Consider the following 24791-nt stretch of genomic DNA (forward strand, 5'->3'; position numbering starts at 1 on the left):
AAACCAGGGAGATAGAAGCTTTAACAAGGAATGGGAAAAATTTATAAGTTATTTAAGAGAACACTGTAAACAACTAAAAACTTTGGCAGGATTATAGCAACACTTGTGATATATGAAAAACTAAGGTAAAAATGGATTTTTAAGATAAATGGAGAAACTATAAGATGCAGTAGAAAAAGTTTGACAATGGAAACCATGGAGGGGTGGAGGGAAATCTAAGGGTTCAGGGAATCCTATATGCTTATAATTATTAATGTTTAAATTCAAATGTATATTGTAAAACTGAATAAAAAAATATATTTTTTTTAAAAAGAAAACATTCCTGTCCACCCAGGCATTTAGTAGCTGAGGGATGCAATTCCCGGCGACCCAAAGATCACTGGATAGAAGAATGTTTTTAATCGCAACTGGGGTTTTTTTTTAGATGTTTTCAATTGTTATCATTTTTAGAGTGTTTTAACCTGTTTTAGGAGGTGTTTGCTTTGTTTTTGTTTGTAAATCTGTTTGGCGCCCTGGGCTCCTTGGAGAGGGAGGTCAGGGCCTAAATCCAATAAATAAGAAGTCTCCTAGCAACTTGCAAAATTTTAGAACAGAAAATGTGCCATAAATAATCAGGGCGTGGGGAGGGGAAGAAGTCTTATTCTCTTACCAGGTTTCCCCATGATAGCCAGAACGTGCTTCTTCATCGCCTGCAGCTGAGTCCGTATTTCATCAAGTGTGGAAGAGACGGTCGATGGGTGACACATTTCTGGAGCGATGGAAGGATAATGATAGTTAGGCTTAATCCTCTTCTTATTTTTATATACAGTCATACCTTGGTTGTTAGCCACACTGAGCCCGGTCTTGGCTGGGGAGGGCGGGGTATAAATAAAATTTATTATTATTATTATTATTATTATTATTATTATTAATTGAACAGCTTAGTTCTCAGACGTTTTTGGCTCCCAGACGCCGTAAACCCGGAAGTGACTGTTCTGGTTTGCGCACTATTTTTGGAAGCCAAACATCCGACGGGGATCTTCCTGCAACCAATCGGAAGCCACACTTTGCTTTCCGAAGGTTTTGGAAGTCCAACGGACCTCCGGAACGGATTCCGTTCGACTTCCAAGGTGTCGGTATCTCCACTGCGACCGAGCTGATAAAGCTCATTTTCCTCCGGAATCGCCCCCCGACGAATAATTAACGACCTGAGCCTTTGATGAGGCCTCAGGCACATTCCCGTTCAGCAGAGTTTCCAAAGCAGCAGAAGTGATGAGATTTATGGCTACATGCTGTGCTTTATTACTAAGCTACGCAGAGAGCAAAGAAAAATACATCGTCTCCCTGTGAGAGCAGAGAGCAACTGAACAACAAAGGAACAGGAAACCAGTAACGTCACATCGTCTCCTCTCCCGTGAGACTTCCAACAGTATGGAATGTGTCTGGAATGTAAACAGAGTCCTGTGACTCTAAGCAGCTGCTCAGTGGCAAACAGAAACTAACACAAGGTATGACTGTAGTCTCAGCAGTGCTTTCTGCATTAACATAAGGCAGGCTTATGCTAGGGGAGAAGGCTCTTGTGCTCGGGTCTTGCTTGGGTGCTTGCCACTGGGGCATGTGGCTGGCCACTGTGAGAACAGGGTGCTGGACTAGATGAGCCTTTGGCCTGATCCAGCAGGCTCTTCTCATGCTTTTACGGCCTAGGGTCCTCCACTCCTGTCGTCTGCCTCCCTGCTGGCCTTAAGCTACTCAATTGTACCTTTGGTAACCTTGGCTTGGAAAGACGATTGGACTATCCGGTCATTGAGGGGCTGGACGTGGCGGTAATCGTTCCTCAGGGTATTGTTCTCCCAGTCCAGTAAGGCGTTCTCCAGCAGCTTAACCTACCAAAAAAGCCAAGCAATATGTTCAAGAAAAACAGGAATCTCCTCCTCCTTGACATTCCACCTCTGTCCTACCTTTGAAAACAGAACTGCGAGGCTCCTTCCTATTCCAAGGCTTGCTGAAGACCCGACCTAGAGCCATTCCTCTTGGGAACAGCAGGTAGACAGGCTGCAACATTTAACATTCTGCTGCAGCATCCTTGCTGGTTTGTCTTTAATAACATTGCTTGGTTTTGAAGTGGGAGATGGAGCAAGCTGTTTGCTGGGGCTCACTAATCTACTCATATAGAGTAATAAATAATAATTGGGACCCCTTTACCTAAAGGAACATCTTTCCTCATATGAACTTATCTGGGCCTTGTGCGTTAACTCCAGAGGTTGGAATAGCTCCCTGTGGGATGGTTATCTCAGGAAGGCCCACCCGACTGTTAGAATTCCTGCTCCATGATTGCAGTCATGGGATTTTTGTCTATCACATGACGGTGTATGTTTTGACTCCACAGAGTGGAAAGTGATGGAAACAGGATGTTTGTGTTACTGTGTTCCGTGAAGTGGGACTATTGTCCTTTGTTCATTCTCTTTGCTGTCTGATGCTAGAGAGAGAGCGAGGCATGTTGCAGTGCTCCGTGTGTGTTTATATGTACATAAAGTAGATTAGCCAAAATGCGCAGTTGCTGAGGTCTGTAATGCAAGCTGCGAAGACCCTAAGTGTGCCAATGTCTGTTGGCATTGGTTGCTGTGATGTTCGGGCAGAAGAAAACTTATGAAACTCCCGAACGATCGACCAGGAGCGAGGGAACATGCCAGTTGGGCATGTGTCTCTGCCAGGGTCCTACTCTTGAGTAGGACGAGCTCCTGACACCAACAGCTGTTTTGACAGCATTCCCATGCCAGGCAAATACCATACTTTTCCGTGTATAAGACGATGTTTCTTATTAAAAAGTTATGTTAAAAATTTGGGGTCGTCTTATATACAGATAATGCATAGGGGGGACATGGGATTGGTTGCTGCCGTGAGCCAGAGATTGTCGGCGGCTATTGGACGTGTTATTGGTGGCTGCGTCAAGGGCTGGTGTTGATTGGCTGTCGCTGCATGAATTGGGCGGGCAATTGGCAGCTTCTGCCAGTGAGGGGACAGACTAATGCTGGCTTTTGCGACACGCGCAAGTGGCGTGGTAGGTCATTTGGGTGAGCGATTTTCAGCATTCCCCCGTTTAAAAAATCTCAACAACTCTGCCTCCCCCCCCCAAAAAAAAGCTCAGCAACTCTGGGCAATCTCCCCCCATTTTCTTAATTTGAAGTTCCCCAAAATAGGAGGCGTCTTATACACAAGGGTGTGTTATACACAGGAAAATAAGGTGCATTCTTGATTTCCCAGGTGTTTTGATTGCCCCAATGAATTGATGTTTTAGCTGAGTACACAGCATCCTTTTGAAGCATGTGGCTCCCCCCAAAGAATCTTGGGAAATGTGGAATCATAGAGCTGGAAGGGACCCTAAGGGTCATCAAGTCCAACCCCCTGCAATGCAAGAATATTTTGCCCAACACGGGGCTCGGACCATGTACAGTGGTACCTTGGGTTACATACGCTTCAGGTTACAGACTCCGCTAACCCAGAAATAGTACCTCGGGTTAAGAACTTTGCTTCAGGACGAGAACAGAAATTGTGCTCCGGCGGCGCAGCAGCAGTGGGAGGCCCCATTAGCTAAAGTGGTGCTTCAGGTTAAGAACAGTTTCAGGTTAAGAACGGACCTCCAGAACGAATTAAGTACTTAACCCGAGGTACCACTGTAGTTTGCTCCCTCTCAGTGATAAAATCCCCAGCATCTTTAACCACCTATAGTTCCCAAAATCCTTTGGAGTACACAATGTGGCATAAATGTGTTTCAAATGTATGCTGTTTACATAGCCTATGGTTTTAATATGTTTTATACATTTATATTACTGTATTATAACCTTGCTGTAAATTGCTTCAGGGGTTTAATTCTGAAAAGCGACTGATAAATTCAACAATAAAAAAAAGGAACAGACAGACCAACGTAGACCAATGCTTTCTTACCTGCGTGTGAGACAGCTTGATGGGTGAATCAAATATAGTCCAAATCACGTTCTCTGTGCAGGGAGGTGTGGTCAGAGAGCCCTGGTATCTATAGAAATTGGCAAGGTTTTCTGGAAGCATGGACAGGAGATCCAGAGTGTTGAGTGTAGTTGACTGCCCTAAAAAAAAAAAAAATACACACACATAAAAGCTTAGCAATTTTATGCAATATCCAAAGCAGATCAAATACTGGGCGACAGCTTTCAGCAGCTAGCTAGCACTGCAGCAATATCCCACTGCTCAAAACCAGGGTGGTAAAGAATCGAAATCAACCAGCTTCATCTTGCCTGACCAAGAAATACCATGCCAAGGTTTAAAGGGAAACATACCTGCAAACTTGATTTTGGCCAAGTTGGCAATGAAGTCGCTATAGTAAGTGTTTTCTAGGTTGCCATCCTGCAAGAAAGAAGGGTAGTACAGTGGTACCTCGGGTACAGACACTTCAGGTTACAGACGCTTCAGGTTACAGACTCCGCTAACCCAGAAATAGTACCTCGGGTTAAGAACTTTGCTTCAGGTTGAGAACAGAAATTGTATGGTGGTGGTGCGGCGGCAGCGGGAGGCCCCATTACTTAAAGTGGTACCTCAGGTTAAGAACAGTTTCAGCTTAAGAACGGACCTCCAGAACGAATTAAGTTCTTAACCCGAGGTACCACTGTATTTAAAATGGGGCATGTTCAAATGGGAAATGAATGTGGGGAATGTTTATATTTTTCTGATGGAACCCTTTATATGGGATTTGTATATAAATTTTCCCTTGGCTCTTTCTGCTGGCCCACGTAGGACCAGCATGGATAGTTGGCCCTGGTGAATATTTGACGTTTTCCCCCTTATGGCTTTGATCTATAGGCTACCACTAAAACGAGGCTGCATTTTAAGCTGCGTTTTAAACTGTATTCTAACTTATATTTTAATCAACTGTTTTTGTTTTGTTTTGTTTTGTTTTGTTTTTTAATGTTTTTACTGTATTTATATTCAGTGTTAGCTGCCCTGAGCCCGGTCTTGGCCGGGGAGGGCAGGGTATAAATATATTATATTATATTATATTATATTATATTATATTATATTATAATTATTATTATTATTATAGCTCAGTGGTTATAGCAACTGCTTTGCATGCAGAAGACCCTAAATTCAATACTTGACATCTCCAAATATGACTGGGAATATCACCTCCCTTAAATCCTGGAGAACCACTGACAGTCTGAGTGGGCAATATTCAGCTAGATGGATCAACATAGGGCAGCTTTCTATGTTTTCTCTCTCTTTCTCCACCCACTGATAATAAGCTTTACCACAAGCATCCCCAACCTTTGGCCCTCCAGATGTTTTGGACTACAATTCCCATCATTCCTGACCACTGGTCCTGTTAGCTAGGGATCATGGGAGTTGTAGGCCAAAACATCTGGAGGGCCAAAGGTTGGGGATGCTTGCTTTACCTACATTTTGACACAGGGAAAAGCCACAGAGATAACATTCTTTCGCATTTTGCTGTTTCTTTTTGTTTGGCGCCCCCTCGTGGTTTTTCTCTTTTTAAAATCCAAATTGTTTGCAACAGCGTGGAAAGCATTCTCGCCAGAAGAAGAAAAACAAACAAACTTTCCGCCAATTCTAGATCTCAGAAACTGGGGCAACTGACTTTCAGGAATCTGAAACTTTCCCCAAATGCATCTTCAATTTAAATAGATAGATTCCACCTGGATTAGCCACCTACCGCGAAGAGAAACGCCAGAACTGCCAAGCCATCCGGTTGAACCTTCGCTTGCTCGATGCTTGCGTACTTGGCTGAGTTGTAATGGACGATATGCAGCTGGGGAAAGGATAAGGATGGCAGTGGTTAAAAAGCCAGGCAAGGCCTTTAGCTGAGTGGCAGAGCACATGCCTTGCACATACATATTTGATTCTAGATTCAGGTAGGTAGCTGTGTTGGTCTGACGCAGTAGAAATATATAAAAATGATAATAAAAATGTCCAGTAGCACCTTAGAGACCAACTAAGTTTGTTCTTGGTATAAGTTTCGTGTGCATGCACGAGGCGCTACTGGACAATTTTTTTTATTTTTAAAAATATATTTCTACATTTGATCCTGATAGTCTATGGAGAAATAAAGTTGTTCCAAGCCATTCTTCAATCCTATAGTTTGTCTGTGAAACCAGAATTATTATACCTTTGTGTCTCTCTAGTTTGATTTTGTTTTTAAGCAACAATTACAAAAAAAGGGTAGCTGTGTTATTCTCCTGCAGGAAAAGCAATGCTTTTTCCTGCCTCTTTACAGACTGACCAATTTATAATAGCATGAGGTTTCCCGGATAATAATCCACTCTGTTGGATGCCTGATCCATGGCTGGTGGCAATTGTAATCAATGGGGGTCAGAAGGAAAAGAATTGCAGAGAAGGCGAGTCTGTGCTAATTGCACTCTTAACAGGCCATTCACACCCACAAAAGGTTGCCCTGATAACACAGACATCTTGGCGTTGGTAAGTGAATTAGCATTTGCAGAACGATTAACAAGCAAACCAAAGCAACCTATTCTCCTGATTAAAACCAAAGGTGATGGTGCTAAACCTCCTGAAGAATTGTTAATTCAGAGGGTGTTAATTCAGAGGCTGCGCTTCAATTTATTCCAGGAATAGGAAGTGATGGAAAAACTTTCTGTTCCTGACACTTGAAGAGCAGGCCAGATGAAGACATGCTGAGGCCCTAACATAAGTCAAATTTAAAGGGGCCCATAGCACTTAAACCGGGACGCGGGTGGCGCTGTGGGTAAAACCTCAGCGCCTAGGGCTTGCCGATCGCACAGTCGGCGGTTCGAATCCCCGCGGCGGGGTGAGCTCCCGTCCTTCGGTCCCAGCTCCTGCCCACCTAGCAGTTCGAAAGCACCCTTAAGTGCAAGTAGATAAATAGGTACCGCTTTATAGCGGGAAGATAAATGGCGTTTCTGTGTGCTGCGCTGGTGCTGGCTCGCCAGAGCAGCTTCGTCACGCTGGCCACGTGACCCGGAAGTGTCTCCGGACAGCGCTGGCCCCCGGCCTCTTAAGTGAGATGGGTGCACAACCCTAGAGTCGGACATGACTGGCCCGTACGGGCAGGGGTACCTTACCTTTATAGCACTTTAAAAAATAATAATAATTATGGCCCCTCACAGAGCTACAATTCTCAAAAAATTACAGTTCCCATAATTATTTGAGGGAAACCATGATTGTTGCATGTGGCATAAGAGTGCTTCAAATGTATGCATGGGTGTGGCCTTAGATCGCTGGTTTGCGGTTTGCAGCACAACCATAACATTTGGCGATTTTTAATTTTTTTGTATTCGGAGGCCCCTCGTGATCTGAGGCCCTATGCTCTGGCTTACTTACCATGTGCTCAAATCCCACACTGCTAGGGAGTTGCTGCCAGTCAGTGGCAATACCAGCCTCAACCGGAAATAGTCCTGACCTGGTATAAAGTACCTTCTGCTTTTCCTATGGGTTTGTGAGTGCAGGCATTTGATTTTTTCCCCTTTTTCCTCTGCATGGAGGCAAAGGAAAACAACCCCTCGACATTTTTCCTGAGGAAGCTAAAGACATTATAATGCCAGGATTTGATCTTGTGTCTTCGAACTGAGTGCTCAAACAGGCATGTGTCAGAATAGGCAATCCCTACCCATGACCAGAACACAGCTCAGATAGAGGAAAAGCTTGTCTGCCCATTTTCACTTCTGGCCATGCCCAACGCCAGCATGTAGCCCTCTAAAAGCTGCCCAGAAGGGTGTCTTTCCAAAGCTAGGAGAGCTTCTGCCAGCTCAGTGTTGCGGTTAAGAGTATCAGACTACGACTTGGGAGACGAGGATTCAAGTCTCGGCTCAGACTTAAAGCCCACTGGAGAACCTAGTGCACCATCTTGAGCTCCCTGAAAGGAAAGCTGGGATATAAAGAGGTGGTAATAACCAAACAAGCAATTAAATGTACCTCGGCAATGTACCTCATCCCATCCACTGTGTGTTCTGAGCCACTGGTCTCAAGATCCATTCCTCCCCAATGGAAATGGAACTGGACAGCCGTGAAGGTCCCAGGTAGCCCTTTGGTGATGGTCATGGTTGAAGGAAGGTCTATCTGGACTGGGAGGCAGAGTGAAAGCAGGAAGTGAGGTCAGGTGGAAAACAACTCTGTTACAGCAAAGCTGTAATAACCGCATGAGTATTGATTGATTGATTGATTGATTGATTGTTCCACTGTTTGATTTTGTTCCTCGTTCACAATGTGCAAGAGCAACGTAAAAGAATGTTGCAGTAACCTTTATAAACACAACCCTTGGTAACTTTTCTTTTCCTTTAAAAAAGTTGCACTTGTGAAGGTTCCCTTGCTGGCCAGTTCTCCCCAGAACTGTTAGAATGTTTGTGAATGTTCCGTGGCATCACAGCTGCTCAGGCAATGGCAGAAGGAGTGAGAGCCAGAAAACAGCCTGCTTTGAGCCTCTTAGATTTTAAAACATGCCTCCTTGATGAATCCAAGATACATTGGTATTTTTAAAAAAACACACACAACAACAACCACCTAGGAGTAATAATTTTCCTTTCTGGTTTTGAGGCTGCATTTGCATGTCTGTAATACAGGATAGAAACAGGTTTGGAAACATCATCCTCAGTTTTTAGATGCCAGCCTAAGGAATTTTCATTTACCCAGGCTTTTAGTGGTTAAGCTAGCTCATCTTTTAGCTTCTCTTTCTTATTTTAGGAATTTTATAATGTATATCCTTTTACATTTGGCTTTTGATCGAGTTTATTTGCTTGCATCTTATTTTTTAATTCAGCTGCTTTGGGACATTTCTCTTTCTTATTTATCTCGTAAAATTTATATACTGTAAAAAGCAACTTCAAACGGGTTAACAAAAAGAATAAAACAGTGAAGTGATCAGTAAATAAAACAGTCAAAAGCAACTATTGAAAACATTTCAAAAAGAATTAAAACAAAAAACGAGCTGAAAACACGATTAACACACCTGTGAATGTTCTACATTTCTGGGCAGGCTTCTCTAAAAATATATATATGTTCAGCAGGCAATTAAAAGAGCACAGTGAAAGTTGCCTGCCTGATATCAAGAGGCAGGGAGTTCCAAAGTGTAAGTGCTGTGATACTAAAAGATCAATTTCTCATAAATGTGGAATGAATATTCTGTGGTACCTGTAACACAGTGCCATTTCTGTAGGTGGAAGATGTCGAGAGTGCATACAGGGGGTTAGGCAATATCTCACAGGTAAACTGGTCCCAAACAACTAACAAATGCAATTATTGTTATTTAGAACAATATTAACTTGGTCGTTACTTTAGGAGTCATAGATCTAATCCGGAATGAAGGAGAGAGAGAGAGAGAGAGAGAGAGAGAGAGAGAGAGAGAGCAGGAAACAATTGAGTCTTCCTCCTCTCTATAAAATCCTGCCAAACTGTGAATAGAACATTTCATTCCTTTGCAAGGAACATGAGCCGGATCTGATTCCCCTCCTGCTTTGGAATTCAGAAGGAGATGAGTGCTTTTGTTCAGGAGCTCTCCCGAGGGCAGGCCAACCAAAAACATGTTTCTTTCTGCAGATTATACCCCTTGTGAGGGATGGGATCAAAACAAAAACCAAAGTTAAAATAAAAAATACACCCACAAACACAGCCTGCAGCAAGTGCCATAATGATATACAAACAAAAAAAAAAAGGTTTAATTGTGTAATCATGCATTGAAGCGTGGTTTCATAATTGGGGTTGTTCCCTGTTTACTTTTTCTGAGCAGCCTGGTCGACATGGGGAGGGGAACGTGGGGGGAAAGCAAAACAGAATTGCAAAGAAGGTCATTGGGCCAAACTGGGAGGAAGGTCCACTGACAACCAGGACCACGTTTTGGTTTTTGTTTTTTTACACCACAGCAAATACACTTTGGAAAGAGCAAACCTGACTTCTTTTTGTGGTTAGGAATGCAAACAAACAAATAAGGGAAGACTGTACAGCCTCCTTCCACTGTCAGAGGCAGGTGTCTCTGTGTACCAGTGGCTGGCAAATGCAAGTGAGAAAGAAAAATATTGGCCTGGCTTGCTCTGTCAGAACAGGATGCTGGACTAGATGAGCCTTTGACCTGACCCAGTAGGGCACTTCTTATGTTGTAAGTCAGGGGTCAGGTCAGCAAACTTTTTCAGCAGGGGGCCGGTCCACTGTCCCTCAGACCTTGTGGGGGGCCGGACTATATTTTGGAAAATAATAATGAATGAATTCCTATGCCCCACAAACAACCCAGAGATGCATTTTAAATAAAAGCACACATTCTACTCATGTAAAAACACCAGGCAGGCCTCACAAATAATCCAGAGATGCATTTTAAATAAAAGAACGCATTCTACTCATTTAAAAACACACTGATTCCCGGACCATCCGCGGGCCGGATTTAGAAGGCGATTGGGCCGGATCTGGCCCCCAGGCCTTAGTTTGCCTACCCATGTTCTAATCTAAGTCATCTTGCTCTCCTTCAATGGCTTAAGAGGGGAATTAGATAAATTCATAGGGAATAAGGTGCTAGTCATGATGGCAATGTTCTGTCTCCTCTGTTGCAGGCAGTAATACCAGTTCCTGGGACTCAGAAGTGGCTAGAGTGCAAACCTGCATCTTAAAAAGCAGAGACATCACTTTGCCAACAAAGGTCCGTATAGTAAAAGCTATGGTTTTCCCAGTAGTGATGTATGGAAGTGAGAGCTGGACCATAAAGAAGGCTGATCGCCAAAGAATTGATGCTTTTGAATTATGGTGCTGGACTGCAAGAAGATCAAACCTATCCATTCTTAAGGAAATCAGCCCTGAGTGCTCACTGGAAGGACAGATCCTGAAGCTGAGGCTCCAATACTTTGGCCACCTCATGAGAAGAGAAGACTCCCTGGAAAAGACCCTGATGTTGGGAAAGATTGAGGGCACAAGGAGAAGGGTACGACAGAGGACAAGATGGTTGGACAGTGTTCTCGAAGCTATGAACATGAGTTTGACCAAGCTGAGGAAGGCAGTGGAAGACAGGGGTGCCTGGTGTGCTCTGGTCCATGGGGTCACGAAGAGTCGGATATGACTAAACGACGAAATAACAACAAAGCAGAGAAGGATGGCAGGGAGATTTCAGAGGCTGGCATGAGAAGCAGTGTCTTCATTACCCCTGTGCATGCACAGAGAGTGAAGGATAATTACCCAAAAAAATAAACTGAAGGGGTTTGGACTGGATGACCCACTGGGTTCCTACCTACTCAGCAGTTCTATGGTTCTGTGACTGAGGGGCTGTTCTTCCTCCACACCGAAGGAAATCGCCAGGTTTTGCCAAAAGCCCTGGGCAGCCGATGCGCTCCTGACAAAAATTGGTTCAGGCTGACCAGCAACAATGGTGCTGTTAATGAGCCTGGATGCAAAATACAGAGCGCTAAAGAGACGGAAGGGGTCCAGGGGAAGGGAACTCGACAAAAACAGCAGTTCACAAAAAAGCAACAACTAATGTTCAGAGAGCAAAGGCTGATAATACTGCTGTGCTGAAACCCCCTAATGAGAGGCTGATCATACACCGCCGTGTATAATAAGCAGGCAGCCTCAACAATGATCTCTTGGGGCAATACAATTAGAGATTCCTTTCCCTGGAGACAGTTTGTCTCAATGCTCCACCGCTTCCCCCACCCCCCGGCCCCCAAATTTGTGAGCCGTCCTTGGTTTCTTGTTTTTGCTTCTGATTGCATTCCTGCCTCACCTTTCTCTCCAAGGTCCTCCCCTCCTCCTCATTTCATCCACACAACAACCCTGTGAGGTAGGTTAGGCTGGGAGGCAATGACTTACTTACCCAAGTTTCATGACAGAGCGGAGATTTGAACCCTGGTCTCCCAGGTCCTAGTCTGATACCCTAAGCACTACACAAAAGGGATATAGAGAGAATTGGAGCATAATACCACTTTAAATAGCTGTGGCTTCCCTCAAAGAACCCTGGGAACTGTAGTTTGCTAAGGGCTCCCGAGACCCCCTATTCCCCTCACAGAGCAACAGTTCCCAAAGTGGTTTAACAAATGACCCCCTCTTCCCAGGGAACTCTGGGAATTGTCACTCTGAGAGGTCAGTAGGGGTCCTCTCCTCATAACAGCACCCTTAGCAAGCTAGAACTCCCAGAATTATTGGTATCACAGAGCTTTAAAGGTATGATATGAATGTTGCCTAACTTAAAGGTAAAGGTAAAGTACAGTGGTACCTCTGGTTACATACTTAATTCGTTCCGGAGGTCCGTTCTTAACCTGAAACTGTTCTTAACCTGAAGCACCACTTTAGCTAATGGGGCCTCCCGCTGCTGCCGTGCCGCTGGAGCACAATTTCTGTTCTCATCCTGAAGCAAAGTTCTTAACCCGAGGTACTATTTCTGGGTTAGCGGAGTCTGTAACCTGAAGCGTATGTAACCTGAAGCATATGTAACCCGAAGTACCACTGTAAAGGTACCCCTGACCGTTAAGTCCAGTCACGGACAACCCTGGGGTTGCGGCACTCATCTTGCTCTGTAGGCCGAAGGAGCCGGCATTTGTCCGCAGACAGCTTCCGGGTCATGCGGCCAGCATGGCTAAGCTGCTTCTGGTGAACCAGAGCAGCGCACGGAAACGCCGTTCCCACAATTCTTTGGAAGAAACCATGTGCTTTATATGTATGGTGGCTATGCAGTCTTGGTAGCTATTGCCCACAGCTGAATAGAACATCCAGGCTTTTAGGAGTAGTATGCTGCTACCTTTGAAGGACTAACCCCAAAGGAATAAACTACCAGGATTCCCAGGATTCCCAGGATTCCCAAGCATCTCCAGGTTGCACTAAGAATGTCCCCTGTCTGAGCCCCTGAAGAGCTGCTGCCAGTCGGTGTAGACAACACTAAGCAAGATTGACCAATGGTCTGACATGGGATAAGGCAGCTTCCTGTGTTCCTACAGTCCCCCTGCTTTACAAATACACATTATACTGGTATAAAAAATACCCACACACAGTGAGTTTATCTATCAGCTCCGCTGCTCGTCATGTTATGCATTGTCAGAAATAAATTCTAGAAATATCCCCATAGTGCACGGGAAGGATTAGCCAGCATATAACTTTGGAAGCTGTTCTTTTGTCCTTTTATTTTTTAATGTCTCATGAACAAATGCAAACATCTCCTACATTCTCGATTGTGTACATGGTGCTGACTGGATCGCCCGCCTCTAGTTTGAGAAAATCAGCACAAAATTAGCAGAATAGATTTAAAAAAAAGAAAAAGAAAAAGAAAGAGATGACAAAGCAAGAAGTTGAAATAAACGAGATCAGGAGAGGCAGCTCGTTCAATTAAAAAAAGAAGCTTTTGTGAATGACAGTCAGCTGAAAATGTAAAAAAACCAACAACTCTGACTTCAACCGTCACTAGGTATTGGAAAGACATTGCAGGGTTGATGTTATGCATCACACCAAAATTCACACCACGCTTAAAACAGAGGCTGTTTGGCACTTATATCTGGCTTCTAACCTTGGTTGCAAACAGATTTAAAGCCCTGGTTTCAAATGGGTTTAAAGCTAGCTTTGGTTTCAGATTAGTTTCAAGGTAACCCTGGTTTTAAATGGGATTAAAGATAACCATGGTTTCAAGGGTCATCTGGTTTTCAAATGGGTTTGAAGCTAAACATGGTTGCCTTAAACTTGGGGCAAACAGCTACACCATGGTTCATGCTGATTAGGGAAGGGAGTGTAGAATTTGCATGGCAGAGGAGAGGAGAAAGAGGCTGAGGGAGGCTACAAGCTTCCAGCGTTCTCCTGATCTCATAACCATGGTTAAGACAGAGATTGGGAAATACTATGTCTTCATGGTCTTAGGCAAGCTACAACCCCACAGTAGTAATACAAAGGATAACGATGCTCAGTTACTTTACAGTCTCATAATAAATGCCCCTTGTAAAAGAATAAGAACTGTTGAAATGTCTTGTTATTATCAACCAATTAGCAGCCTTAAGGGCTTGCTTATCTAGAAAAATAACCCTTGCCTTGAATTGTTATTCTGCATTTGGGAAGCAAATCAGGACTTGACATGGCAGGTAAACACATTCCCAGGAACACAGGGAGCTGCCTTTTACCAAGTCAGACACTTGCTCCATCTAGCTCAGTTTGGTCTACACTGACTGGCAGCAGCTGGCCAGGGTTTCAGGCAGGGGACATTCCCAGCTGTATCTGGAGTTGCCATTGGGGATTGAACCTGGGACATCTTGCATGCTCATCCATTGAGCCATGGTCCTCCCTTCCCCACCGCCATTCAGCAGATTCACCACCTTTTTTACCTGTTGCTCATATTCACCTGAATGCCCGTTGTTAGTCATGGTGAAGGTTCCTTGCAGGGGCCCAGCATAGCCGTGGAGCTCCAGCGGTTCCAGTTCCGGAGAGTATTGGACAGACCTCTTCCGAATATCAATAGGGGACTGACGCTTTCCGAGGCAGTCTGGGAAGTGATTTCCCCAGTGCACTTCATCCAGTTCCCCTTCAGAAGCAACGTCAGAGAGGAAGAGAAAGAGGAGAGGCTGTTAAACTGAGCTTGCAAGGAAGAAATTGCCTTGGGTAGAAGTTCAAGGTGCAGCTTCTGAGGCACACAGCCCTAGGCAGCTTGAGACCAGGATACCTGAACTATCATGTGTCTCCTCTTATATACCCAGTTGATCACTCGCAGTCTACAAGAGAGGGCCACCTGCAGGAGGTCCATATGATACAGGAAAAGGGCCTTCTGTGTGGTGGCTCCAGCCTTTTGGAATTACCTCCTGTTAAATATTAGGCTGAAAGTACACTATATATTTAAAGCACATGGCTTCCCCCCCTTCAAAACAACAACATGGGAACTGTAGTTTGTCAAGGGTGCTGGGAATTGTAGCTCTGTGACAAGTAAACTACAGTTCCCGGTATTTTTTGGGGGGGGGGAGCCATGTGGTTTAAATGCTTTAAATCTATGGTGTAGGCCAATGCTTTATGCGCTAAATGCTTCCCTAAGAAGTTGTGTTCTTATGCTCTGACCACTCAGGCGCATCCAAGTGAATCTCTTCTTGCTGCCTGCCACTTTCTTCGGGTGCTATTCCCTGAAGTTGGTGTATAAACACTCTAAAGACGTTGCTGTTGCTGTGGTTTAATTAATAAAATACATTCCATGACATCACAGCAAGTCAGCCAACCGCAGCTTGTAAACAACAGCCTGTTTAGGTAGTGTGGTGGGGCTTGCCTGTAAAAGCTCCAATATTCTTTCAATGTCCAAATCTTTAAAGCAGCTCATGCAAATAGACAAGGCTCTTTCCTCTCTCTCTCTCTCCCTATGTCTCTCTTATCAGTATATTTAGCCCTTACGGCCTGGTAGGTGCCTCAAGGTTGCCTCTCAAACCTCCCTGCTTTGTTTGCAATCGATATGGAAACCTTTCCTCTCATCTTTGTCAGTTCTCTTGTTGGTGGTCAGAGGCATCGATCCGTTCCGCCACACTCACCGCTTTCCAAAGGAAAGTGCGGCAGAGACGAGGCAGAAAACAGACACGTTGGCCTTTTTGCAGCAGCCTCCAAAAGAATGGCTAATGGACAAGGATGGTGGAGGCTGTAGTCCAGCAATATGGGGGGCGGGGAGACACAGCTTCCCCATGCCTGGACTCAAGGCTCCTGGGAGCACCTTCCAGAAAGGAAGCTCCCTGCTGCGTCTCTGCATGAGTGGCTGTTCCGGCTGCTATTAAGACTGTTCAAAACAGGGATGGGAACCTGCGTCTTTCCAGATGACGTTCGACTGCAACTCCCCTCAACCCCTACCCCCAGGGCCAAAGGTCAGGATGATGGGAGTTGCAGTCTGCAACATCTGGAGGGCACCAGGATGGCTATCCCTGAGTTGAGAGTCACAGTGAAGAGACCTCCCGTTAGTGCCCAGGTCAGCCATAATGCTCCCTAGTTGAGCCTGAGCCAGCTGCTCATTCCAATCCTAGATCGATTTGGTCATATGAATGGAGGACTGGAGTCTGGAGCTGAGCAGTTAGAGAATCTCCAGGTTCAACCCCTGGAATCTCCAGTCTTGCAGCATTACTGCCAGTCTGTGTAAGTGCTACTGAGCTCGGTGGACCAGTGGTCTGGTCTGACTCCACTTCCTCTGGTCCTGTTTTGTGGGGAGCAGCCTGTAATCCAGGGGTAGATTCTCCCTACTGTTTTCTGACAATATATCTGCATTGCTGATACAGTCATACCTCGAGTTGAATGTGCTTTGGGTTGAGTGTGTTCGAGCAGTGCATTACTTCTGGGTTTCGCCACTCGCGCATGCGCAGACACTCAAAATGATGTCACACGCATGCGTGGATGCGGCGAAACGCAACCCACACATGCGCAGACACGCTGTCGCATCTTGCGTTCTGTTCGGGATGCAAACAGGGCTCCGGAAAGGATCCTGTTCACATCCCGAGGTACCACTGTAATTGCTTAGATAGATATAGATATAGATATAGATATAGATATAGATATAGATATAGATATAGATATAGATAATGTACATAGCTAGGGCTGCCATACACCCAGAATTTCCAGGACATATCTGGGATTCGTCCGTCGGAAATAGAGTCTGGGCGGAATTTCTGAAAATCTGTAAAAATGTCCGGGAAAACCCAGGGGTATGGCAACCCATGTCGGAAGCAGTGTTAGAAACTGAGATATGAAAGCTAGGAGCTAAATGGCACCTTAAACCTAGGTTATGGGCGCAACAACGGAATATCTAGGCACACTTTTTAAAATAACAATACAAAGCTGAAAATGAATGAACTGCAGCTAAAATATTATGTTCATTTTTCACATGGTCTAGTCCTTCCCCCGCCCACCCCCCTATTATTTTTCAGAGGATCTCTTCTCCAGTCTACAGAGAGTTGCTGGAAGTGGGGAGACAGAAAAAGGTCCTCCTTTCCTTCCACTCTGCGGTTTTAATCTGAAATCTTAGGTGCAGCACTGAGGCCAGAGCTCAGAAAATGCTCATGCCAATGAAATTCCCTGTCGCAAAATGCGCCTAGAACAATGGGAGTTTTGAACACTGGTCGGAAGTGGTGTTTTTTGGGCAAATTTCCTTTAAAAATAGTTCAAAAAAATTCAACAACTCTTGTGTCCGGATTCTCACTTTTTGAAATATGGCAACCCTAACATAGCATAAGAGGTGTTAAGTTCTTGCTTCGTTGTATTAAGGGGGTTGCACTACCCTTCTCCAAAAACAATAAATATTTTTCTGCAGGAATGGAATTTTCCTTTACACAGAACAACATTAAAAACAACAACAACAACTTGCATATCTCCCACTGTAATGGTACAACCCACACAACCACCTCAATTTATATTTAGTCCTTTGATACCCTATGTTTCCCCCAGGGAACTTAAAAATAAATAAATCCTCACAACAAACTCTGTGAGTCAAGCTAGCTGAGATGTTGTAAATTTCTCCAAGTCACCACTTCAGAGCTCAAAAGGGGGATTTGAATCTGTAACCATGTGCACACTATAAAGCACATTTCCACCAAAGAACTCTGGGATACGTAGTTTGTTGTGAGAGCTAACAACAGCAGCTCTGTGAGGGATAAACTACAGTTCCCGAGATTCTTGGGGGAGAGGGAATGTGCTTTAAATATATGCTTGCATTTCCCCAATCTCTCGCCTGACGCACTAGCCACTATGCCACACTGCCTTTCAACCCCATCATTCCGTCACATGCACAGACTTGGCATTGTTTTGAAACCTACATGCGTAGGGCTACGGCGCTGATGCTGCAATCCTGATCCTATTTGCTCCGAAGGAAATCTTGCTGGAAGCAAATTGGATTTAGGTCTGAGCAAATATGCCTAGCTCAGTTTCAATCTAAGCCTTTCGTTTCAACCGGGGTGTCAACCCTGCAGGTTTCCAGCAACAGAAGGGAGAATGTTAAACGCAGCGCCTACCCCCCCTTCTCCTTGCACCCCATCCCAATCCTGTCTCCTTATTACCTTTGTAGGTCCAGTGCAGGACATGAGAAGAGCTCAGATGCAAAAGGAACAGGGGGAACACCCAGCCGCTAGTCCTCATGGCTCTCCCAAGTCTGAAAGCAGGTGCCAGCGAGGAACCAGCCCGTCTTCTTCTCTTATTTATTCTGGAAAGAGTAAATAACAATTTACTTTAAAGCCAGCCATCCCCCCGCCCGCCCCACCTTTCCCTGCTCCCTGCCAAAACAATAACAGATATCATCAACCTACTGGGGTATTCCCTCCCCCCAAGCTTACATCTCCTAATGATATCTTATTGACCCACCTGGGAGAAGAGCTGCCAGGCACTCTAATGGGATGGCAAAAGAAGCAAAGAGCACAAGGTCAATGGCACCACGGCAATGTAACATTCTGTACTTTTGCAAAGCTCGCGGTCTCCCCTCTCGGGAGCCGGCGTTATTGGCCTTCTGTACAGCAGCGTACTGGAAGCATTAATGTTTAATGCTTCCCAGCATGCATTAGGGCAGGGAGGGGGGTAGGGAACCTCCAGCCTAGGGGCCAAAGGCAGCTCTCCAAGACCTGGACCTCAGGATACACAAAACACACCCGCTTCCCAGAGCAGACCCTCCACCGGCCCGGCTCTGAGCTTCATTCCCCGAAATCTGGGTGGGATCCCCTCCAAACTGGTGCCAAAGCTTTGCAGCCATTTTGCACAAAAAACCCCACGTTTTGCACCCCCAAAAAACTGAGTAATTTGGGGCCATAGGTATCACACACCCCCAACCCCAGCATTGCCCGATTGACTCCAAACTGGTGCCAAAGTTTTGCAATACTTTTGCACTCTTTTGTACCATGAACCCTATGTTTTGCACTGCCACCCCCAAACTAAGGAATCAACATTCAAACAGGGAGTTATAGGTATCTCCCCACCCCCGAAAAAAATGCAACATTGTCCAGTTCACTCCAAGCTTGAGTGCCCTTGAACTCTGATCATGCCTCATTAGCCTGAACGGAGGACAGAGGGTGTGGGTGGGTAGGTGTGTATAAAATAGTCTACTGTACAAAAATATAGTTTACATTTACATTTGTTGTTCTGGTCACCTTTGCATCCAGCCCCTCCCACCCCTAGCATGTGGCCCCTGGGAGTTTTCACAGAAGGGAATGAGGCCCTCGAGAGGGAATAGTCTCCCTACTAATGCACTGGGTCTACAGTGGATGCTCGGGTTGTGAACGTGATCCATGCGGGAAGCACGTTTGCAACCAGCAGCGTCCGCAGCGCCGCGTCTGCGCACGTGCGGGTTGCGATTCAGTGCTTCTGCACATGCACAAAGCGCAATTTAGCGCTTCTGCACATGCGCAAGCACAAGCACCGAAACACGGAAGTAACCCATTCTGGTACTTCCGGGTTCGGCGCAGTGCGCAACCCAAAACCATGCAACCTGAAGCGTCTGTATGACTGTATAGTATAAAGCAGGGGTTGCGCAACGTGCGGCCCATGGCCCAGATGCGGCCCACAAAGACCATTTTACCGGTCCACGAACCACCCCCGAACTGAGCCGCCCACTTGGCGAGTCCCCCACGTGATGCGCTAAACCGGCACAGCGCGTTCTGCGGACTCGTTGAGCGGCGCCGGAAATCACATCTGTGCACATGCAGATATCAGAAATCGCGTCTGCGCATGTCCAGGTGCCAAAAATCGCTTCTGTGCAGGTGCGATTTTCGGTGTCTGGGCATGCGCAGAAGCGATTGCCAACGCTGCAGACATGTGCAGACACGAACTCCGGCGTCGTGCTGCACCAGTCTGGCCCACGGACAATTTCCGTGGGAGTGCTCCAGCCCATGGCCAGTAAACCTTGCTGACCCCTGGTATAAGGGCACATGGTGTCGCCACCATAGTGAAGGAAAGCCAGTTTGTGTTTGGTCAGCATCCGGGCGGGAGGCCGTTCAGGGCTTCAGGCGCGATGCAAATTTCATAAACAAGACTTCAGGCACACAGATGGAGCCCCAAGGGAAAACGTCAGACTCGGCACCAGAATGTAGCAAGTTTGGAGTACCAGCTTGGGCTCCCAGACCTGGAAGCGCAAGAACACCATCCCAGAATAATATGCCATTGATGAGGCAGTGCCCAGGCCTGTGCCCAGGCTCCATCCGAATCCCTGACCCCAGAATGAATCCGGCTGATTCAGGTCGACTCAGGATTTGGCTTGAGTGAGTTGAGGCACTGGAGTTATTTGGACCTATCAAAGCAGGATGGGGAGATCTGGTGGCAAGGAGGGTGGAGGAGACTGCGCAAGTTTGGCTCAAGGTCCAGATCAGGTCAGGTTGGCTCCAGATCATCCTGGGTCAGATTTTTCTCTCACTTTTTGGGGAGAGGGGTCTAGTTTGGATGCTGTGTCTTGTTTCCCCCCAGTCCTTCATAAGCTGTGTTAAGTTGTGGGTGAATATATCAGACGACACAGCGATTCTTCAAACAGCTCTTGTTTATTCACAGGCCAGAACAGAACTGAACTGAAGGGCTCAGTCAGCCTGCTTATATAGAGCTCCAGTACGTTACTGTAGCAAATTTCTAAAACTATCCAATCACTGAACGTCACTTTCGATCCTTCATTTGCATAATTATCTACAGTATCCCCCTGCTGGCCCAGGGTGAGAACTTCAGTACATAACACCCTGTACTCTACATCTGGAGGGCGCCAGGTTGACTACACTAGCCAAGCTGCGGTTCTCAACCTGTGGGTCCCCAGATGTTGTTGGACTACAACTCCCATCATCCCTGAGCTCTGGCCTTGCTAGCTAAAGGTGATGGGAGTTGTAGTTCAACAACATCTGGGGACCCACAGGTTGAGAAAGGCTGAGCCAAGGCATCCTCATTCCCACCATTTACCTTCAAAACAACCTTGCGAGGCGGGATAGGGTGAGAGAGGTGACACCTGGCCGAAGGTCACTCCGTAAGCTTTGTAACTGAGTGGGGATCAAAACCCAGTTTTCCCTGAATTTAGCCCAGTGCTAATTATTGCACTAGCTGTCCCTTTATTGATTTAAAACAGAAGCTGTGGACCCCATCGCAACAGGAAAACGCTTTGCGTGTGCTGAGAAATATCTTGCTCTTAATTTCGTCGCTGTCTTAAAAACAAACAAAAGAGAAAACCTTTGGTCTCTTTCACGAGGATCCATACCTAGGATCAATGTTTTTGCAGCGCTGGCAAACACCAGATCTGTGATTTCAACTGTACAGTCTACCAATGTGATTTTTAACAAATTAGAGGGCTCATTCCATCAGCTTTGCCAACAGACCAGCTGTATCAGGAACCTCTTAGCTCTGAACTGTGTCAGCTGGTCATTATCGGAACAACTTTTTAAAGAATTGGTGCCCGAGTTTGCTTTCCTCTTCCCTCCGTGTCCCTTTTCCCTTGTGTGTTGTGGTGGGGGTGGGGGTTTAGATTGTAAGCCTGCAGGCAGGGACTGCCTTGCTTTAATTAACTGTAGGTAAGAAATGCACTAAATAAATAATATAATAATTTAACGGTGGATTTGCTGGCCAGGTGTGGAGGGCTGCCACCCACAAGCATTCACGAGGAGCTGCTTTAATTCTACTAGATCTGATTTTTTTGCTCTGAATCCATGGAAAAACAAAGCATATTTCTCTTTATGTGCACACAAGCATACATGTCCTTTGGGGGCGGTTGGATTGTGATGCAGGTCTGGGGAGGTGGAGGGAAAGAAGCAACCATGAGTGTGGGGACTTCCGGGTTGGCGCCTCCGGCAATGGCGGAGCTCCTCCAATCGGGAGGAACTTGCTCCGTGGAAGGCAGGGTCTGACCGCCACAGCGAAGGCAGAGACCCTCTGAAATCACAAGCGGGAGAAGCTTGTGAACTTGGGATTCGGCTGGCACCTTCTGCGCCTCCCCTACTTGCGGGGAAACCCTGTTTTGGGGATCTGGAGCGATGTGGGGTGAGTGGCGCGGTGCTTCGAATTGACTGCTTCATTCACGGAGTGAAGCCGCATTGCTGTTGCCGGAGAGCGCTGACTTTTTCCTGTGGACAATTGGATTTTAAACAACTACCCGTGAGTAGAACGGAAAATTGGATCTTTAAATACCTTAATTTGGCATCGAAACGGGAAAGGTCTTAAACAGGAAGTCCACCTTCCCCTTTTGTAAATAGATTGAAGCAAAGACATTATAAGCTAAAGTCTTTGAAAGCTTTTGGCAAAGGATTAAATTTTCATCGGTTAAAACTACAAAACCCCCCTTGGAAGCAGGAGAAGAGGGGGGAAATTTTGGACTTAGTGAGCCTGCAGGAGAGAGTGAAAAACCAAATTACCACTGCTCCGAACCTGGAAAAGGGCTGCCAGAAAGAGTGAAGTTTTGGGAGAGTCCATTGACTGCGAACAGAACATTTTTGACAGCTAGTTATATAAGAGAAAGATACTGTTTCCATTGTCCTCTTCTGCATTTAAAAAGGAGGAAAAGTAATTGGAAATTTAAACTATTTTTATGGCTTGAATTGTGTTCGAAAGGATTGATACAAGTGGAGACTGTTTCCCTCTAGAGGGCGTCTTTGAAACTGTCACAGGAGTGCAACTGGGGAATCACCAGCTGCAAGATAAGTAATTGTGAGAACCAGAGATTGACCTTGGACCATTCAAAATGTTGACAGGAGAAGCCATTGTGACGGTATTATGTAAGATAAGCTACTCGCTGGAACAGCTTCATAAGAAGACGGATGACATGTCTTTTAAAATTGACAACTTGGATCAAAAAGTGACTAATTGGAGTCAAAAAGTGAGCACCAACACAGAAATAATTCAGGACTTGGTACAAGAATCTACTTTGGCAGGACAGATTGTGGAGGAGAAAGAGAAAGCTGTGGTTGTTGAGCCTAAAGTATTACAAGCTGGATCCTCAGCCTTACAGAAGCAAATTGAGGATTACAAGTTGAGGCCTTCTATGATTGAATCTAGAAAAAGCCAGATTTTGAGGATTGGATCCCGGCTTGGATAGAAGAAGGGAAGTTGGAAGGATCCCTCTATGCAGGGATCAACTGACTTTTGGGACATGGACTTGGGTCTGGAGGAGATGGGAGTTCTGGGGGCCTTTGGATTTGGAGGAATTTTGAAACATGTCATGAAACATCTTATAGACCTCAGCTTCAACTATGGAAATTTGGCTGACCTGTCCGGAAGGAATAAAAGTATTGTTAGGTTGGAGTCTTCCCGAGATCTGCTCTTTGGCATTAAAGAATATGAAGAAGACCTGCAGAAGGGACCTGGAAAAGAGTTAAGAGCCTTGGACATAAGATCGCCAGGTTGATGGACCATATGGAATTGACGGAAAGGACTGGCAGAATCCGAAACCAGGGAGAGGAGATGGTGGAAGAAGATTAGAGAATTTAAAGTTTATATATAGAAATACTGTAAAATTAATGAATGATAGAAAAATGGTGGAAAGAAATTTTATGGCCTTAGCAGAAATGTTATAAGGAGTTAAGCATATATAAGTATTTGAGTTTTAATGATAAAAAATATGTTAAGATATTTATAATATGACAGAAAATAGAGAAAGATGGAAAGGATTTGCTGAAACAATTAATAGAAGTGGAATACAAAAAGGGAGGTGAGAGGAAGTCGAGGAAACAAGGGAATGAAAGATAGAGTATGGAAAAGGGGTGATGTATGTTTTTAAATGGTTATTGTTTCGTTTCGTTTAGGGTTAAGGTGGGTTAGGGTTTTGTTTAGTTTAGTTTAATGTGTTTAGGTTGTGTTTTGTATTGCTTATATATTGTATTGTATTGTTTCTTTTCTATTTTTGTTTTTTCTCTCTTGTCTTTTTTCTTGTTCTTTTCCTTTTCTGTAATCTTTAAAAGTAATAAATATTATTTAAAAAAAAAAAGAAGAAGCAACCATGAGTGTATGCCCATGGCACTCTCTCAAAATTCAATATATTTTCACTGGCCCGAAAAGGTTGGTGACACCCCTCTACCAACAGCCCAGTTTAAATGAATGTTTGGGGTCCTGATGTCACATTTCCCGCCCCCCTCTGGTAAATCTAAACTCTACATTCTCAACCTCTGAGCATGGGCAAGGAGACTTTTGAACACAATCATTTCAGGCTTGCAAAAGCAGCAGAATGGAGACGCCGGTGCAGAGATGACGCTCCGCGGTGGAATCCCTGGCAGGTGATGCTGGTATAAATGGCTGAGTTGCTTTTTTCTCAGCTGATTTCAATGACTATTTAAGGTAAAGGTAAGGTAAAGGACCCCTGGACAGTTAAGTCCAATCAAAGGCGACTATGGTGTTGTGACGCTCATCTTGCTTTCAGTTTGAGGTAGCTGGCATTTGTCCACAGACAGCTTTCCAGGTCATGTGGCCAGCATGACTAAACCACTTCTGGCGCAAAGGGACACCGCGACGGAAGCCAGAATGCACGGAAATGCCGTTTACCTTCCCACCGCAGCGGTACCTATTTATCTACATGCACTGGTGTGCATGAGAACTGCTAGGTTGACAAAAGCTGGGACAGAGCAATGGGAGCTCACTCCGTCGCACATATCTGAACCCATAGCTATCAACGTTTCCCTTTTTTTAAGGGAAATTCCCTTATTCCGAATAGGATTCCTCGCAAGGAAAGGGAAAAGCTGACAGCTATGTTTGAACCGCTGACCTTCTGATCAGCAAGCCCAAGAGGCTCAGTGGTTTAGACCACAGCGCCACCCACTCCCTCAATGACTATTTACCCAGCCCTGGATATACAAGGATTATGCAAGGCACTGTGGGCCATGTTTGATTAGCTCTGCCCGTTGCACAGACCAATGCAGATGTCAAAAGCAATGACTCCTCCAGGGAAGGGGAGGTGGGGGAAGCCGGGAAGGAATAAC

The 24791-nt window shown here is 45.4% G+C and overlaps 1 protein-coding gene across 2 annotated transcripts in view; it reads right to left on the minus strand.

Moving 5' to 3' along the window:
- Nucleotides 1–24791, minus strand: part of CA6 (carbonic anhydrase 6) — a 33401-nt gene that overhangs the window by 3131 nt on the left and 5479 nt on the right. The window contains exons 1-9 of one of the 2 annotated variants that reach the window (XM_083628751.1): nt 18241–18378; nt 17940–18082; nt 14279–14458; nt 7912–8060; nt 5675–5770; nt 4290–4356; nt 3922–4079; nt 1739–1862; nt 650–748 (exon numbers count right to left, since the gene is read on the minus strand). In XM_083628751.1, the coding sequence (XP_083484877.1) occupies nt 650–748; nt 1739–1862; nt 3922–4079; nt 4290–4356; nt 5675–5770; nt 7912–8060; nt 14279–14458; nt 17940–18018 (952 nt within the window). In that variant the 5' untranslated portion in view covers nt 18019–18082; nt 18241–18378. Of the gene's footprint in view, nt 1–649; nt 749–1738; nt 1863–3921; nt 4080–4289; nt 4357–5674; nt 5771–7911; nt 8061–14278; nt 14459–17939; nt 18083–18240; nt 18379–24791 lie in introns of those variants that run through there. The other variant, XM_083628752.1, reaches the window with a different exon arrangement.

Source organism: Podarcis filfolensis, assembly GCF_964270895.1.
Source record: "Podarcis filfolensis genome assembly, chromosome: 8".
Taxonomy (NCBI): domain Eukaryota; kingdom Metazoa; phylum Chordata; class Lepidosauria; order Squamata; family Lacertidae; genus Podarcis; species Podarcis filfolensis.